The sequence below is a fragment of the Leptonychotes weddellii genome, chromosome 16, assembly GCF_054177405.1.
Source record: "Leptonychotes weddellii isolate Sample4059 chromosome 16, ASM5417740v2, whole genome shotgun sequence".
NCBI lineage: Eukaryota > Metazoa > Chordata > Mammalia > Carnivora > Phocidae > Leptonychotes > Leptonychotes weddellii.
The window spans coordinates 18940442-18959339 of record NC_138384.1 but is presented as its reverse complement, the minus strand read 5'-3'; the positions used below and the strand labels follow the sequence as shown (position 1 = coordinate 18959339).

The 18898-nt window shown below is 42.9% G+C and overlaps 1 protein-coding gene across 2 annotated transcripts in view; it reads right to left on the bottom strand.

The window, feature by feature from the left end:
* CDH11 (cadherin 11) overlaps window positions 1-18898 on the bottom strand; it is a 185783-nt gene that overhangs the window by 81786 nt on the left and 85099 nt on the right. For both annotated transcript variants that reach the window (XM_081806498.1, XM_006747624.3), the window contains exons 3-4: window positions 4888-5287; window positions 164-458 (exon numbers count right to left, since the gene is read on the bottom strand). In XM_081806498.1, the coding sequence (XP_081662624.1) occupies window positions 164-458; window positions 4888-5115 (523 nt within the window). In that variant the 5' untranslated portion in view covers window positions 5116-5287. The remainder of the gene's footprint in view (window positions 1-163; window positions 459-4887; window positions 5288-18898) is intronic.

Below are 18898 nucleotides of genomic sequence, written 5' to 3'. Positions count from 1 at the left end.
AAACTTCAACTACACAGATAACATTTTTTTTTTGTCATTATGCCACAGAAGAGGCAGGATAAATTCGACTTTCCGGATTCAGGAGAATAGGCACAAGCCCCTGCCCCCACCCCAAAAAGGGACAGCAGGCCTGTAGACGGAGCGTTTCCCCTGCCCTACGCACCCACGTTGGACCTCTCGGGCACGTTCGCATGGTAGGTCTCATGCAGGAACTCAGGAGGGTTGTCATTAATGTCCTGGACCTTGACAATGAACTCCGATGGCGGCTCCAGTGGCCGGTTGGTGTCCCTGTCCACCGCCTGTGCCATGAGCGTGTATTGGGCTCTCTCCTCTCGGTCCAATGTCTTGGTGGCATGAATGTTCCCTGACTTGTCATCAATCACAAAAATGGTTCCGGCTCCTTCACCTGAGAGAATGTATTTAATGTTCCCATCACCAGAGTCAATATCGGAATGAAGCTAGGAAAAGAGAAATCGAGATTTTTAATTCTGTGAGGGAGGCCCTGGGGAGATAGAGTCTCACACGCTGTTTACTGGAGGACAGTGTCCACACACGCTCACGCAGACCCACGCAGACCCACGCATACACCGTGAGAGGGAGATGCGCTCCCCTGCTTCTATACATGAAGAAATGAAATCCTAGAGAAGATAATTGCTTTGGCCAAGGGCACGCAGCTGGGTGCAGTGAACCCAGCATTCACACTTGAACCCTGAGTTTTTCCAATTCTAACATTCATGCTCTCCCTCACGAATACGCACACATACAAAATAGATGCACATATTCACACAAACATCACCCAAACAAAATATAGATACATATGCACATATATTAATAGACTTATTTTGAAAGAAATATGTACATAACATAAAAAATAAAAAAACAAACATTTATGCCATAAGTAAGTCTTCTCAGTTCTGATTCCTGCTCCTTCAATTTCTCTGCTCACACACAACAGTTGTTACCAGTTTCCTGTGAATCCTCTAAGATATATTTTATGCATATGCTAGAATATCTGTACAGTGAGATACATAAGTGTCCCAGCTTATTTTTATGCAATAAAGTGCTATAGTGCACACGTCACTCTCCACCTCTGTTTTCCTGTGAAAGTAAATTCAGGTGGCCTTCCGTACTGGTACATAAAGATCGACCTCACCCACTGGATGGATGTTATCACCTTGTTCTAGCTGTCCTCTTCCAAAGGACACTAAGGTTGTTTCCAGGCTTCTGTTACTACAAGAAATTCATGGATCAGACCTTTCCATAAGACCCTCTGTGAGGCGCATCAGGTATGAGGGTCTGGGGTTGCAGCCTGCCTGGAAGAAGCTCCCATTCTGATCATAGGCATCGGGTGGGTAGGATGGGTTGATAGATATGCAGCTTCTTAGACAATAGAGAGAACCTTAAATATCTTTAGGTTTTTTTCTCCTCCTTTAACAAAGCCCAGAGAAATGATGGTACTTGCCTAAATACACAATGGGCTGGACCAGGGCAGGATCCAGTTGTCCTGACTACCCATCCTGTGTCTTAATTCTGCTCTGTGTTTCAGAACGTGGAACTCACCCAAAGACCACCTCTCATTTTCCTGTAGTAATGAATTCCTCACCTTCCCTTGATGTCACCTCAATGTCTGAAGCTTCCATCTTAATCTGAGTTCCTCTGCCCTCATTATGCCATTTGTCAGAAGAGATAGACATTGTTTTTACCATTTCCGTAGGCTTTAAGGGTAGTCAAAGGGCTAAAAAGCCCTTGGTTCTACCCTACTACGTAAGAAGCCCCAGTATAAAACAAAAAGCTTTATTCAAATGGCATTGATAATAATAATGCTCTTTCTTATTATCAATGACATTTTAATACTGATATTATAAGTAAATGTCATTTTAATATTATTATTAATGCCATTTTAATTATTATTGTTATGAAACTGAGGCCCAGGGTGCCTGGGTGGCTCAGTTGGTTAAGCGACTGCCTTCGGCTCGGGTCATGATCCCAGGGTCCTGGGATCGAGTCCCACATCGGGCTCCCGGCTCAGCGGGAGGCCTGCTTCTCCCTCTCCCACTCCCCCTGCTTGTGTTCCTGCTCTCGCTGTCTCTGTCTCTGTCAAATAAATAAATAAAATCTTTAAAAAAAAAAAAAGAAACTGAGGCCCAGAGAGCTTGTGCAGAATCACAAAACAAGGTTGAACACACTGCTTTTTAAAAGTGTTTGTGTTGTTTCGGTTTCCCAAAAAGTATCTAATTGATTTGCAGCACCTCAGTGAAGCACCAAATATTTCAGTTCAGGGGGATACCTGTAGGCACAAATCAGGAAGACCATTTTGATTTCAGTTCACAGTGTTTCTCAGGAAATTAAAAAAAAAAAGTTCTTTCAGAACTTGTTATTCATAACCAGCTACATATTGTCATGAAATGACAGTTAATACATTTCTCCTGAATAAGGCAGTTTGGGAGTAAAATATGAAGCTACTTAATGGCCTCCAAAGGATGAACAGAATTGCCCCAATCTTCATTTGATTTACACAGTGAGGGCAGGATCTCTGCCGCCATTCCCCTGGCTTTCTCCCCAACCCCCCACACAGTTTATTTGTTCATTTTCTCTGTCTCAGACCTGGCAAAAGTTAGGGGCTCAGTCTTGTGAATGAGAAACAAGGAAATCAATGCTTATTTTAATGGGTGCGTCTAGAAGGGAAGTTTCCAGGGACTTTCATGGATTACATGTGAGTTTGGCCGAGTTTCTTGAGAATTACACAGATTCTAGTTCATGATCAACCAAATAACTGAAAAAAAAATGTAAAACCATAGTGCTCATTATTTTCCTCTACTTTGTTTTCACATTTGAAAGTTGGATATAAATTCCTTCCTTTTCCCTCTCCAACAAAGATGACCTATACAAGTGACAATGATATTTATTAGGTTCCACACAAAAAGCAGTTTGGGAAACCATTCAATCCTATCAGGGGATCCAGTTGCGGAGGCATACACAGCCAATTCCTAATGCCAAAGACTGATGGCTTCCCCCTCTGCAGAGCACAGCATGACACAGACTGTGTTTCCTATAAGAAACCTGAAAGTCCATTGCTTGCCAAATCCTACTTTTTCAGAGCATCATAAAGCACTCAACCTTGAATGTTGTCAAATCAAAGGTCATCTAGTCTATTCCCTCTATTCGTGGGGAACTATATATCCACATTATCTCAAAAGGAAGATCCAGAGGATCCAGCCACTTTTTTCTTCTTCCCCCATCCAATCTGACATCTCATACTCAGTCCCATGTGCCTATATTTTAAAGGCCACTCACTGCTTACTTTTTCTCCATGTTTTTCCCTACGTTCTCCTTTCAGTGGGCATGTCAACCGCTTGCTCCACAGAGATAAGGAAAGGGTTCTCCAAGTCCTGTCTCTTCTGCAGTCTCGCACCCTAACACACACACTGTTCCTCACTGAGAAAGTCCCCAAGGCTGAGGTTCTATATTCTAAGAACAATTCACACACAGCTTCCCATGTTGTTCAAGCTGCACAGCCCCTGCCTTGACTGAAGTCTCGTCTTCCTCTCTGGGCACAGAGCCCATCTCCTCATGTAGGGAATTCACATGCCAATTATTTCCCTGGGTTCCCATTTCCCCCAGACTACTTCTATTTGGGGTATAATCTTTCCATTTTCAAGCCTACATGAATGAAATTCTTTTGGTACATCTCTTTGAAAAGGCACTTTCCTAACCACCCCCCCCAACAACATTTTTGAGATGCTAATATGAACCTCTTCCAAATATGTCAATTACATAAATATGCATTGCTGTTCTCATGTTAAAGAACAACTGAAATAACTCACTGGAATATAGGAGGCTTACAAATTAGCACCCCTTGGATCTACTCTTGGCCTTTTCCCCCTTCACAGGATTAACTCCAAGTCCTCTTTCAGGTCACAAGTTATTACCATGTTCTCTATGAAACCTTCCTCCATCCTTCCCAAACATTCCCATGTAAATGTATAATCGATTCTGTTGAATCTCTTCGTTATCCTATTCTTTGTGTGTGTGTGTGTTTTAATTGCTTAGATAAGTGTGTCTTTTCCACTAGTCTCTGAACTCTTTGAAGTCAGGAATATTTTACTCTAGCTTACCATTTGCCTAGCTCTTCCCCAGAGCATAGTAGGCTTTCTTTCTTATGCCAGTGAACACCTATCTCCTTGTAGTTAATGCCACTATCCTCTGAAAGATGACTGCACATTTTAAAATAAATGATAATGGGCAATACATTTTTTAACGTATTTTGGACTGCCTACACTTTGCACTTTTTTGGAGGGGGTACACAGAGAATGCAGTCCAAGTACTGCTAGGACTGTCGAATCATCCTAACTGGGTGTTGCCATCCCTAAGCCAAAGCGCATAAAATCCCACCCATTCTTAAGACACATCCATCTCATCAAATATTTACAAAAGCCTCCCCAAAACTGGGCTTAGTACCAGGACCTCGGGACACAGAATGACACTGGTCCGGTCCAGTGAGGTAGAATATGATAGACACATGTAATACGAAAAGGAAAGCTCTCATAAGGAGCAGGGAGGGTTCTGAGAACACAAGGAAGGGGCGTCCATGTTGGGGGTAGGTCATGGCCAGGGAAATGCCCTCCACTGGAGAATGGTTAAATAATGGTTTCAACTCAGTAGATGATTGTGCAGTCATGAAAAATGGGGTTTAATGGTATAATATTAAGTCTATGAATTGAAAAAAAAAAAAAAAAGGCTGAAAGGATGTTTGAACAATGATTTCATGGTTCTTGTTGAAGGGCCATTAGTGTTTTTCCCCCCTCCTAGAAATTTTCTTCCTTGGCCATATCCTACTACTGGGACAGCGGAGAGGGAGAAATAAGCACTGTAGAGCAGGGGCCTTACCCTGCCCACGAGCACGGGGTCCGGCCCAGTGTACTCCTCTATCACGAAGAACTGGTTCCAGACCCAGCCTCTCTTGGAGCGCTGCAGCACCTGCCCCTCCTTGCCCTTCTCGTGGTGCCCGTGGAACGAGGGTCGCAGGTGGTTCCGCCGCTCGGTGGAGAAGGCCTGACTGTGGCATAGCACTCCCAGGCACACCAGGGCGGCTTGTAAACAGTAGTGCTCCTTCATTTTTGGTTACGTGGTAGGCACAGGAGAATGTGGCTGTCACCCCTTTCACCAACCCCGTGGCGGCCTGGCCGACGGTGGCCTCCCGGACGCGTCACGCAGACCTCTCTTGGAATGGAATGTCTCCGCTCGCTGAGCACATCACGTCAGGGCTGCCCACTTCCCCAGTCGGCTTCTGCAGGAAGAGAGGAAGGTCAGATTAGCTGCAGGCTCCGCCCCCAATTCGTTTCAATCCCACCCCATCAACAGGGGACCCGCAGGAGCGCTTCGCGTTCTGGGTACTGGGGGAAGGCGGAGCAAGAAACAGTCCCTGCTCTCTCTTGCAACTTGCCACGGCGCCGGTGGAATAAACACATACACAAAGATGACCCTCAAGGTCTATACGAGGATGAACGAGGGTGCTGTGTGTGCTGTGGAATCCAGCCGCCAAGGTCTCAGTGCCCGTTTTACCACTAACTACCTTACTACGGGTTTGGGGTAAGACAAGAGCTATTTGAGCTCAGCTTGCTCATTTATGAAATGGGGATGCTAATCATACTCACTGCAAGGTTGGCACAGGGATTAAATGACTGACGCCTCTAAATCCCTTAGCACAATGTCTCGTACACAGCAAGTACTCCATATTTATCTGTTATTATTATTGATCATAATTGTACTAGGTTATGTTTTCATACTAGAGAAACTTAGGGCATCATGGGAGTCCAGGAGAGGAACATCTAACGGATGGGGATTAAGGGTGGACATGGCAGAGAGTGGGGACAGTTATGGGAGACTCCCTGAGTGCAGGATGGCTGTGCTCCACCCTGAAGTGAGAGTTACTGTGATCAGAAGGGAGCGAATGGAATGACCATGCAGAGGGAACAGCATGCCCCAGAACTCCTCATTAGCACAGCACGTCCCAACAGTGGTCAGCATGACTGGATGGCGTAAGGAGGAGAAAGGCGGCAATGGACCCTTGCCAGAGAAAGGAGGTTGGGACAGATCCCAAGAAACCTCTCATGGTCACTAAAACGCTTGTCAGTGAAATAACGGATCAAGTCCTCATGGTGGATCAATGAATGCTATGGTGTGATTTAATGAATAAGATTTACTCTTGTTTGATCAAAGGCCCACTCAAGAACCTGAAGATCCTTCCTTAACCTGGCAGTCTTAAAAGAGATACTTTTCAAGTTTTTTCCAACCACGATATGCAAAATAAAAGAGCATACCCCACCAACTGGTCCAAAGGTTTTGTTCCTGGCACCCAGCCATGACTCAGCTACTCATCAGTATAAGGATGGGCCTTCCACACCCCTTGTAGGTTTCTAACCTACAGTTACTCTGGTCTTTAATTTCTGCCTTGGGTTCCTGGACTTCTTCACTAAATTGAGTCTTGCTGCTGCTGGAAACTTGATTATGCCCTATGGAACTTCCCTTGCTTGCTCCCCTTTCTTAGCATCCTGCAATTTCTTCTAAACAATTATCCTCTTCTCTTGGTGTGCCACCCAGACTTCAGCTAGAGTTCCAGCTTCCAGAACCAGGCAATCCCCATTACCATGCCCACCACCAACAGGAGAGAATCTCAGAAGAATTTTGGGCATAGAGGGTAACACTAGGATGACACTTCATTTCAGCACTGGTGGGTCTAAATGAAACTGGTGAGCTTCTTGAGCATTGTAGAAAAAAAAGTCATTTAATTCTTTTTTTTTTTTTTTTTTTAAGATTTTTTTATTTATTTATTCATGAGAGAGAGAGAGAGAGGCAGAGGGAGAAGCAGGCTCCCAAGGAGCAGGGAGCCCGATGCGGGACTCGATCCCAGGACCCTGAGATCATGACCTGAGCCGAAGGCAGACGCTTAACCATCTGAGCCACCCAGGCGCCCAAAGTCATTTAATTCTTAACTATTTGGTATAAATGTAGTGGTGGTGGAGGGAGGAGAACATAAAGGAAGAAGCATGAATCTTGGCATAGTGGAATGTACCTAGATTTGGAGACCAGAGAGAACTGGGTTGGAGTACCAATTCTGTATCTTACAATATAGGTGACGTTGGGCCTATCAGTCAGGCATTCTGAGCCTCTAGGTGTGTTCTCATCTGAACCATGGGGATGACAAGAATTGCTGCCCTCGGGGCGCCTGGGTGGCTCAGTCGGTTAAGCGACTGCCTTCGGCTCAGGTCATGATCCTGGAGTCCCAGGATCGAGTCCCAAATCGGGCTCCCTGCTCAGCGGGGAGTCTGCTTCTCCCTCTGACCCTCCTCCCTCTCATGCTCTCTGTCTCTCATTCTCTCTCTCACAAAAAAAAAAAAAAAAAAGAATTGCTGCCCTCATATGGGGCTGCATACAGGGTGAGGAACTGGGCACAGACTGGGTCTCTTCCTCTCTTCCTAGAGTGTCACAGTCCAAGCCTGCAGGTCTCACTCAGTAGAAGGAGGTGCCTTGTCGATGGAGATGCCCAAAAAAGGATGGTGAGGTACTTTCTCTAAGAGAGGAACTGAGGAATAAGAGTTACATGGGGATACCACAGCCGTCTGGTCTTAGTAGTCTAGAAAATAAGGGAATTGGTGGAATTCTAATTTGTTAGAGCAGAACATTTTTCCTTCTGATGGTCTTTGACTTCACCAACCCAAGCCTTTCTGCTTCCTTTGTCATACGGCAAAATGTATCTAGGGAGGCCACAGATGTGCAGATAAGTTCAGGTGTCCATTACTGCCCCCAGTACACTCTATGATGTACTCTGTTAGTCTCTTTTCGAGGAATAGGGAGTCCAATATTTGGTGTAGACAGACATCTCAGGGTATGGAAAAGGCTGTGTGGAAGAGAGAGAAAGATTAAACAGACAGTGTCGTCATTCAACAGCTTCATCCTCAGACTCGGACATGCTAATAATACATCAAATGCTGTTTCTTGCCATCCAAACTGATTGTGTGAAAAAAAGCACAGAGGGCGACCCAGGCAGAGTCAGATCCTAAAAAGAGTCAATGTGAAGCAATAGGAAGATCCCTGGGCTTAAGTAAGAAAGCCAGATATATGGTCAAGAATCTGCCAGTAGCTTGTCGTGGGACCTCATCATTCCTGTATTGGTACATTCTCCCCAAATGAAACCGTTGGGTGACATTTTCTACAAATGGCTTCCAGTTTCATATTCATGGTTGGAGCTCCAGTGACAGACTGTTGGGGATTTCTTCTGATTCATACACTGCCCCTCTACTAAACTGGATGCATCTTTATGATTGGGATTATATGTTGTACATGATTATAGGTCCCAGTGCCTGTGCTTTTGAAAGCAAGCCATCAATAAAAGTTGAATGTATGATTTGAACCACATACTTCAAGTTCAAACTTGAAACTGCCACCACAGAATCTCAAGAAGAAACAGCAAAGACCATATGGTGCGACAAGATCCCTATCCATTTTGCACCATGCCAAGTATTAAGTGTTCATTCACATGGTGATAACTTATTCTTACATATAAACTGTGAAGTGTATTTGAAAGAAAGGGTTTAATTAAAGTTCATATTCCTGCACCTCTTTCTTCTGGCTGCCATGTTGCTGTGAAGCACAATTATTTCTGACACCAGAAGTGTTAAAACTAGATGACAACTTTTTTCCCTTGATAAAAAAATTCTAGCTTGATAGTAATGAATTTAAGAGTTTCCACATGAGGGGGCGCCTGGGTGGCTCAGTTGGTTAAGCGACTGCCTTCGGCTCAGGTCATGATCCTGGAGTCCCTGGATCGAGTCCCGCATCGGGCTCCCTGCTCGGCAGGGAGCCTGCTTCTCCCTCTGACCCTCCCCCCTCTCATGTACTCTCTCTCTCTCTCTCATTCTCGCTCTCTCAAATAAATAAATAAATCTTTAAAAAAAAAAAAAAAAAGAGTTTCCACATGACCCAAAAACGATGAGCCCATTATTGAAAAGATGAAATTATCTATTTTCTTTTCTTGGAAATAGGAAAACCATCTTGCTTTTAAAAGTAACTCATTGGACCCATTATTTGAAAGTATTTATACAATTATATGTAATATGTAATGTTATTTTAATGATTAGCCTCAGGTATGTATAAGATGAATTTTAAGACATAATTTTAAAAAATTACTCACTTTCAGAATGAAAATTCACTGAGCAAAAGCTTTTTCTAGCTATTGTTCTAATAACTTTACAAATAGTAATTCAGCTATTTATTTCTATAACAAACTTATGAAGAGGTACTATCAATATTCTTATTATAAAGGATGAGGAAGCTGGGGCCCAGATAAATGAAGCAATTTGTGCAAGGCTATGCTTCTGGGAAATCGCAGAGCTGGAATTTGAACCCAAGCCATCTGGCTCTGGTGTCTGTTTCTTAATCAGTGAACAATACCAACTCCTGCCATTTGCTTCTGTCTGAATTCATAAGGAAATGATATGGTTACTATGATCTGAATACTGTACCCCAGAGGGCACCAGAAGTAAACCAACAGTAGAACTTGGTATATCCTAAAAATATGACTGATAAAAATAGTAATAATAGTTAATATTCATCCAGGTTTATGATCTGCCTAATACTCTTCTAAATGCTTTCCATGAGTCGAGACATCAAATTTTCACAATAACCCTACACAAATAGTATTATTGCTATTCCCATTTTATAGGTAGGCAGTCTGAGGCATAGCAAAATTAAATAACTTGTCCATGGTTACAGAACCAGCGAGTGGAGGATCTGGGACATGAACCCTGGATATTTGGCTCCAAGACCTGTATGCTCATCCCCTACAATCCTGTACCTTTCTTTTTTTTTTTTTAAAGATTTCATTTATTCATTTGAGACACAGAGATACAGAGAGAGAGAGAGAGAGAGCATGAGCAGGGGAAGAGGCAGAGGGAGAAGCAGGCTCCCCACTGAGCCAGGAGCTGGACATGGGGCTAGATCCCAGGACCCTGGGATCATGACCTGAGCCGAAGGCAGATGCTTAACCATCTGAGCCACCCAGGTGCCCCAATCCTGTACCTTTCTAAGAGAAGGTGGCAGAGCAAATATAGACACACATCTCGATACACACATAACAGTCTTAAAATGATAATTTAAGTTTTGGTGGCACTGGTGGTGACTAAAATACTAAAACCAAACCAGAAAGAGGAGGATAAAGCATTTTATAGCGGAGACCACTGTGAAGACGAACAGGAAGTAATTACATCAGTCCATCAACAGCACAGTACAACCAGGCCTTTAAACAACACATTACACAAAAGTTAATCTTTGCTTTTTATTTTTAAATGCCCTGTTTCAGAATTTCTAAATGTATAAGTTTCAAAAATGTGTTCAGGGAGATTCTTTTTTTTTTTTAAGAAATGCTTCTAAAATCCAGAGATCTGGGGTGCCCAGGTAGCTCAGGCATTAAGCGTCTGCCTTCGGCTCGGGTCATGGTCCCGGGGTCCTGGGATCGAGCCCCGCATCGGGCTCCCTGCTCGGCGGGAAGCCTGCTTCTCCCTCTCCCACTCCCCCTGCTTGTGTTCCCTCTCTTGCTGTGTATCTCTCTGTCAAATAAATAAATAAAAATCTTTAAAAAAATAAAATAAAATCCAGAGATCTGATTGATGTATTCAATGGTAAAGAGTTTGCAGGGAACACACATGAAAATTAATAGGCGGCCCTCCTAAGAAGACCTTGACATTGGTAATAATTAGAGAAATATATCAATGTTCTAATTGGTTTTAATAAAGACCCCCGAGGCAACTCTCCAACAATCCTTCCATTAAAGCACTTTCTAGCAGTATGCCAGGATGTCTAAGCATTGGGGTTCCACTAAAACGTATAGGCTGACTTTATTTTATGGTGGGAGCATATTGCTTGGAAGGAAAAATAAATGTTGTTGAAAGTCACAGGAGTAATAACATGACAGGAAAATGGATTTGCAAAACCACCAGCTCTAAGTGGAAGGCTTGCCCCTCTATCTTGAGAGCAGATAGCCCGTCATAAGCTATTGCACCTTGAGCATAAAACCCTCTTGCTGTGCCTGCTTTTGTCTCCGTAAAAGAAAATGACATATACGGGTGTTTAAGTATATTTGGACTCCTGCTGGAAATTGTTATCGGGTAGAGAAAGAAAGACGAAAGCGCTGAGCAGAAAGCAAGTGGCTTTGGTTTTTCAGCTTTCTCCTCCCCACAGAGCTGGAAGGATCAGACAGGCTGACCCGTTCTTTTCATTTCCAGGGAGCTAATTTACAGTTAAAGACAGGTTATCATTACATTAAGAATATTATCGAGGCCCACACCAGAACTCAAAACTCCATTCTGCCTGTGCAGTGTCCCCTTGTGGGGGAGCTCGGGGGCTCTGCTCTCCACTTCAACAAACACAGCTTTGTAACCAATCGGATTCTATTATGCAAATTAATTCAAGCATATTTTATTCCCCGTTCAGATCTCATCACTCAGCACTGAGCTGGTCTCTAGTTTCAAATCAAATCACAGGAATCATGCCATGTCTGTGGAAATCACAGAGAATGGGGAGAGGAAGTATTATAAGAACTATTGAATCATATTTCTTCTTCCCTGATTTCTACCCTTGGAGCAAAGCATAAGCTTGGGGTAATAATCACTTCTGCTCAGGTGCAAAACACACAGGAAAGACCGCAAAAGGGTCATTGTTATTCCACACTCTAATACTAAATTCAAATGTCAAAGTATGCAGCAAACAGGGCCCCTTGTCAATGACCATAACGTTCTCTAGGGGAGAGTGGAAATTTTAGAACTGCTGCAGTGTAAGTCTGATCCTCTGTTTCTAGAGAAATAGAGAACCACGCAAGTTCAGCTTTGAAAGTGAAAAGATCACTCACTGCCTGGTGTTGGGCAGACCTGTGTCCAAATCCTGGTTCCATTACTTACAGGCTACATAACATTAGGTAATAATAGTAGAGATTATCCTTGACCAGGTGCTGAATCTTTCTAGTGCTGGGCAGTAAACTCAGGGCTTGGTACATATTATTTAATTCTGTTTACCACAATTGTGTTACCACAGCTTGTATTATGTAAACATCACCCAAATCTTATCTACAAGGAAAGTGAGGCTCAGTGTGGTTGAGTAAATCACCCAAGGGTACATCTTAAATCACTAGCAAGGCTGCAATTCAAATTCAAGTTTATGTGACAGCAAAACCCATGCTTTCTCTTTACCTGACTCCCAAACTCTGGGAGTCTGTGTTCTCATCTTCGATATAAGGAGATTGCATGATCCACCTTCAAGGATCATCTCAGCTCCAAAATTGTATTCGATATTGAAAATAATCTTTGTTAGATATGAATTTCATTCATTTTTAAAGTACACACAATCAGCCTTTATATTATCAGGCTCTCATGGCCACAAAGTACCATCGGACTCCAACTTCAGTTCCCAGACCCCAAACATGTAGAATCATTCTGTGATTATTTACTTACTCTTCAAAGAATTAAGTAAACCTCCATTAATAAGATGATTAAATACAATGTGTGCAATGAAGAACTTATTATTTGTGCTCTACTCAATCCTTAAGAGTCTTTTTTTCACTGTAATATTTCACTATAATATTTCACTGTAATGTTCATCATTAAGATGAATAAAATATGTCAACACGTACAGGAAATAATGTCAGCTGTGTCATCTCAGACTGTGAATGAACAGTGTATATGAATGTGTAGAGAGAGAAAGATTTTATTTTCAAAAAAATTCTTTTTACATGAGCTAAAATACCTGAGGGAAAATTAGGGCAGAAATGGCAATGATAAACAGATGCTCCACATGATGTAACTTCATTTGTGGTATCAAAGGCCTGTATGTAAATTTCCCTTTGTCTCAGAGCAGTAAATACCTATAAAGCTTTCTTTCTTTGCCAGTTCCTTCATTCAGCAGTAACTTTGCACAGTGCCAGGCCTGGGTTGGACCCCAGGGATCCATAGGCTGCTGTGTATCTCTGATCTGTATGTAGACTCTACTCGAATAATGGGGAGACAGTCATCTACCCAGATGAATAATCGTATGATGGGATCGGTGCAAGCAGGACTTATGTACATAGCACCGAGGAATTGGGGAGCACATCTCTGCAGCTGAATTTGTACCATATCATTCCGGTCTTCTGGTCCTTGCCCACTCCAGCTTCTACCAAGTAAACACCTATCTCCACAATCTCCACCGCATGAAGCTTCCATTCTCATCTTGAGCCATGGCTGATTGAACTGCATCTAGTCCAGCAATAACCAAATCTTAAATTGATCACTGAATGCTTTAACCTGTGTCATCTGGCTCATAAGGACAAGCTGGGTAAATAAGATCCACTTGGGAACTTGAATGAAAGAAAACAGGAACCATGTCTCCGTGAGTGAGGGAACTGAAACAGGAAGGTGATGGGCTCCCTGGGGGATGGAGTAGTCATCCTCCATGGCCAAAGATTTGGTGAAATCAAGGTTATGACAAGTCAGTTAGTAACCAAACAGAAACAAACATGGCCTCTGTCCCCAAGCCAGGTAAATGGCACAATACATGGCCCTATTCTCTGACAATCTTGGCAATCAAGGGCTGCCCTCCACCTGCTGTCTCCATGCCCTACCCCCCACATACTGATCTTCTGCTCCTGAGTTTCCATACATCAAATGACAATAGGTCTCCTGTAAGTGAGCCAACTTGAATGTTTTCTTTTACCCACAGACAGCAAACCTAGTAAAAGACAACAATCAATAGGAAAAAGTTAGGTGGTTCCTCTGATAAAGGGTGAAGTACTATAGCTGTGGAGATCATTTGTTCATATATAGAAAATGCCTTCTTCATTTCTGAATATCCAAGAAACACTGGAGCCATAGGGAGACTTTCACAACAAAAGTCAAGATGCTTGTGTTCTAGCAAAGACTCTGTCATTGAACAGTTTCGTAATCTTAGAAAAAAATTCTCCTTCCTGAGACTTTCACCTTCCCATAAAATAGGAGGCTGACAGTAGCTTATTAAGGTTTTCCGTGTCTACCGACGCCTGTGAGTCTGTGCTGTGCTGAGAAAGAGCAATCTTCCCTGGATGGAGGTTTCACTTCATTTAGAAATTCTGGGTCCTAGCTGGCAGGACTGCCCCATGCACACCAGGAGGCTGCACTTAACATCAGATATAATGGCAGTGGAGTCCTCTGGGACTAGGCAATGCAGACCCCTGTTAATGTGACAGGCTTTGAGTCCCAACATTAGGAATAAGAACTCACCTAATGGGCAATGGGAATCCACTAAAAACTCTGATCCAGAGATTGATGGAATCCAAGCTGTCAGAGCTATACGGGAGAAAGTGGCACGAGAACTGGGAGTTCTGACACAATTGTTAACAGCATGGGCTCAGCAGTCAGGTGGGGTTAGAGGGTTAGAGCTCAAGAGCTAGTGCTTGTTCATTAGGTGTATGACTCAGCCAGCCTCCAAGAATCTCCATGCCGCCATGTTGAAAATGTGGAAACAGGAGGACTGGTCTCAGAGGGAGAGTTAAAATGAAAGGAGATGATGCAGGGAGAGAAACTTGTATGACCTTGACATGGCCTGACACACTACAGGTGATCAAGAGGATAAATGAGGAGTTTTGTTCCTTCAACAAGAATACATAAATATGTACTCTAAACCCTGGATACCCTGGTATGACTTACCATATACATATAACATGCAATAAAGTGCAAACCTTACAGAAGCCTCTAAGAGGCTGTCCATTAAGAGGAGATAAACAAAAGAATACTTAGAATGGGAACTGTTAAATACGATGACACAAATAAATGAGGGAAATGAGATAAAGCAGACGAGTGTTGTCCAATAGAAATATAATGTGAGTTACATGTATAATTTTAAGTTATCTAGATGCTGCATTTTTAAAAGTTTAAAAAAATGGGTACCTTAATTTTAACAATATATTTTCTTTAATCCAGTATGCCCCAAATGGTGTCATTTTAAAATGTAATAAATATATGAATTATTGCGATATTTTACACACATACACCCCAGTTGTTTATTTATTTATTTATTTATTTTGGTCCTAAGACTTCAAAACCCAGTGTGTATTTTAAACTTACAGCACATCTCTGTTTGGACTAGCCACATTTCAAGAGCTCGATAGCCTTATGTGGCTAGTGGCTACCATCTAGGACAGCACAGTAGAGGATTCTACAGTATCTGGAGAGGGAAGGGGATGTGGTCAACAGAGACTTCCTGAATTAATTACAGTCATTCAGGTAGAGAGGTAACATGGCTCTAAATAGGAAAAATAAGCCTCTGGTAGAGGAAAGGGGGCCCTTCTGGAAACCATGCAGATGTGGAGGGCCTGGGGAACTGGGCAAACCGAGAAGGACAGAGCATGAGGCTGTAGTCTGAAGATGGCGCTGCGGATCCTGGCCTCAAGAGAAGAGGGGCTGGTTTGGGGATAAAGCACATGTGTTTGGTTTTAAACGTGTTAAGCTTGTGAAGCCAATGGACTGATGCTCACGTGAAAAGTTTCAGAGCTGAGCTAGGTTTCTGAGTTCTTCCAAGTGTAGGTATTATCAGCGTTACCATTTCTGTTTCCAGTTTGGGCATTCTGCTGCATTATTCACCGCTAGAGTCTCAGAACTGGAAGAAACCCTCCCTTAGACCTTCCACTCTTGTTCTTTCTTCAGTGGACAAATAGGAAAAGGGTGATATAGAAATGACAAGCAACTTGTGAAAAATTAAAACAACAACAACAACAAAGTGCACAAAACCTAAAGTCCTCACTCTGTAGAGGAAAAATTAAAGAGAAAGCATCGAGCGAAGATAATTTATACAGCATCTACCTTGCCCTCTTGCTCCCCAAACCCGGCGTGAAAGCAGTCCTCCCTTGCAAACTACTTCTATGGAAACAACCAGTCCATATTCTATAACGGAAAAGACATTCATAAATAAGGACCTGGGAGCTCTCTTTAAGGACTGTCAGTGGAGAACAGGAAGAGGGAAAACAATCTGCATATTATCACAGGAATCTGCAGGGAAACACTTTCCACAAAGAATGTTTTTTAAAAGTATAAACAAGAAGAGTAGGAATTATCCTGAGGTGGTCTTAATAACTGACGAGGGCTTGATGTGGTTTTTTCTGAAATAATTACTAAAACAAGGGGAGAGAGTGCCTCAAATCACCACTGCCGAGTCTTCAGAATTCTGCGACATCCAGCCCATGACCCCAATCCACTGTGGTCCACATGCATCCGTCTGGCGTAATCAGCCTCCAAACAGAAGTGAGGAATGCAGAAAGTCAAGCTGCTTTCAATTATCAGAAGCTTGATTCTTACCAGAGTGTGGGTGGGCTGTTCTGGAGGTCTCTTTCTAACGTACCTCCCCAAACCATGCTATCACACTAAGAGTAGACTAAACTCTGCCACATTTTTTAATGGCTTTTTTTTTTTTGGTATCTCTACATATACCCCAGGTTTTCTCCTCCCTCCTTATTTTTAGAAAGCAGACACCAACAATAGCCTCATAATGATCTCATTGCAGTTTCAAATAATCCAATCTTTGAAACCCGATTCTTTCTTTTCAGATGTATTAACATCATTTATCAAAAGCAATGGGATTTTTAAAAAAGTTAAGCATAAAAGAAAAGTAATGGGATACAGCAAACCAGTCAAGTGCCTTGTACATGTGCAGAGCATTTTCTGAAGCATATGCTGAACACTTTCAGACAGGCAGAACTTTCAAAGGCAACGTTAAGTGTCTTTTGTGGGTCTCAGATAATATGGTTCACTTAATTAGATTTTCCATAATCCCAGGTTAATCCTATTGTGAATTACAGACGTGAGTTTTTACTTGCCTGGCAGAAACATCTATTGCTACAAATGCACTTCTGGAAAAAAAAATATATACCTTATTTATAATTTATTACCAGAATCATTACTGTAGAGACTGCCTCTTCTTCTCCCTTGCCCTGGTAGAAGTGACCATTTCCACTCCTTTGGACCATATTGGCCTTTTAAGCAATTTAATAAGGCACTTCTAATATTTTTTGTCCTTGATTATGTCTTGCTCTTCCTCAAGGTATATGAAGTTCTCTAAGATTTGGGAACATACCTAACTCCTTACTGAATTCCTTGCAACTGAGTATAATGATGCACATAGCTGACATGGCCTCTGTCCTTTATGAAGCTTAACATTTAGACTAGTGTCCCTAGAACTTGATTGCACATTTGACTTAACCGGGGAGTCTTAAAAATCCCATTACCAGGCCTTATTCAACACCAAGCAAAATCAATGAAAACCAGGAATCACTATTTTTTGAGTTCCCCAGGTGGTTCTGGTGTACATTTGAGGTGAGAACCACTATCCAATATGGTGGCAACCTAGACACAAATTTTTAAGTTTAAATTAATTTAAATTAAATAAAATTAAAAACTTACTTCCTCAATATACTAGTCCCATTTCAAGTGCTCAGTGGTCATTTTTGTCATAGAAAAGAGTTCTATTAGTCTGTGTTGGTCTTAGTCTCTAAAACATCTTCATCTGAAGCATAAAGGGTCTGTTGAATGAATGAAGGTATACAAAGAACACTGTACTAGGCATTCCAAGGCCGGCCACAAACTCATTGTGCACTGTGCAGTGGTCTAGACTTCTGTTTTCCCATCGGTGAAATGAAGGGCTGGATAGGGTGAACGGCTCTCCAAAGACGGCCAGCAGAATGCCCCAAAAAATTAAGAGGGAAGGGGCTGCAACGGGTGGGGACAGCTGAACCGATTGGCCCCACATCCCATAGCAAACAGAAGCACAGCCAGATTCAGCAAAATGTGTCCTTGAAAAGCAGTTCGGCTGCATTCAAAAAATAAAGGAAGAAAAGAAACCACTTCTGAGATCTTGATACCTAACAGACTCACTGCCTCAGCCCATCAGCGGGTTAGTAAATTCCTGCTTCAGCACCCAAGATCTCCTGGGTTAGGGATGGAGGCCCCAGCTCAGGTAACTGTGGGACCACTGACAACTGACAACTCACTTCACCTCCCTGAGTCTGTTTTCTCTTATGACAAAAATAGTAGGAAGATGCCTGACCTCCCCGGCTCCCAAGTTAATTTGAGGGTGGAAAGAGAGAATAGGTAGGGAAGCTCTTCATAAAAGCATAACAGGTGAGGTAGGAGATTATGAAATGCTGACAGGAGCAACAACTTCCATTTCTTTGGGTCATTTTTAAGGTTTGGCTTTTAGTCTTTAGTAGTGTAGGTTGTAAATAAATGCAGATGACCTGTTAGCATTACAGGAAGGAGATGTGATTACATTCCTTTTCTCTGATGGGGATACGAACTCTGTCAGATGCTGCAAATGGGTTCCTTTCTCGTACCTGGGCACCTTTTCTCTATGCTCCTGGACCCAAAAGGATTCCGTAATGCTGACTTGTGAGGACGCGGACCCTGGGGGTAGCTCCTCGGCTGGGGGACGGTATGTGTGGTGACGAGAGGAGGGATGGCCGATTCCAACAAGAAAAGCTGTGAAAATAGATTAGAGCCCCAGACACAATAGGGATCGAGGCCCGAATGCCCTCTGCAGAGACCGGGGCCTTTTAATGATCCGTAATAGGGGACGGGAATGGAACAATCATGGGAAGTGTGGCCAAAGCTGCCAGGAGCTTGTCACATGAGATGGCAGGGGCTTTCCTGGCTGGAGAAGTACCAGGAGCCCATCCTGGCAAAGCACTCATTCTCCATTCAGCCTCTGCTTGGGGTCGGGGGAGGGCATACCTGAGCACCTAGTATGTGGCACGCACTGTGCTAGGTGCTCCACATACATTCTTTTTTTTTTATTATTAACATAATGTATTATTTGTTTCAGGGGTACAGGTCTGTGATTCAACAGTCTTAAC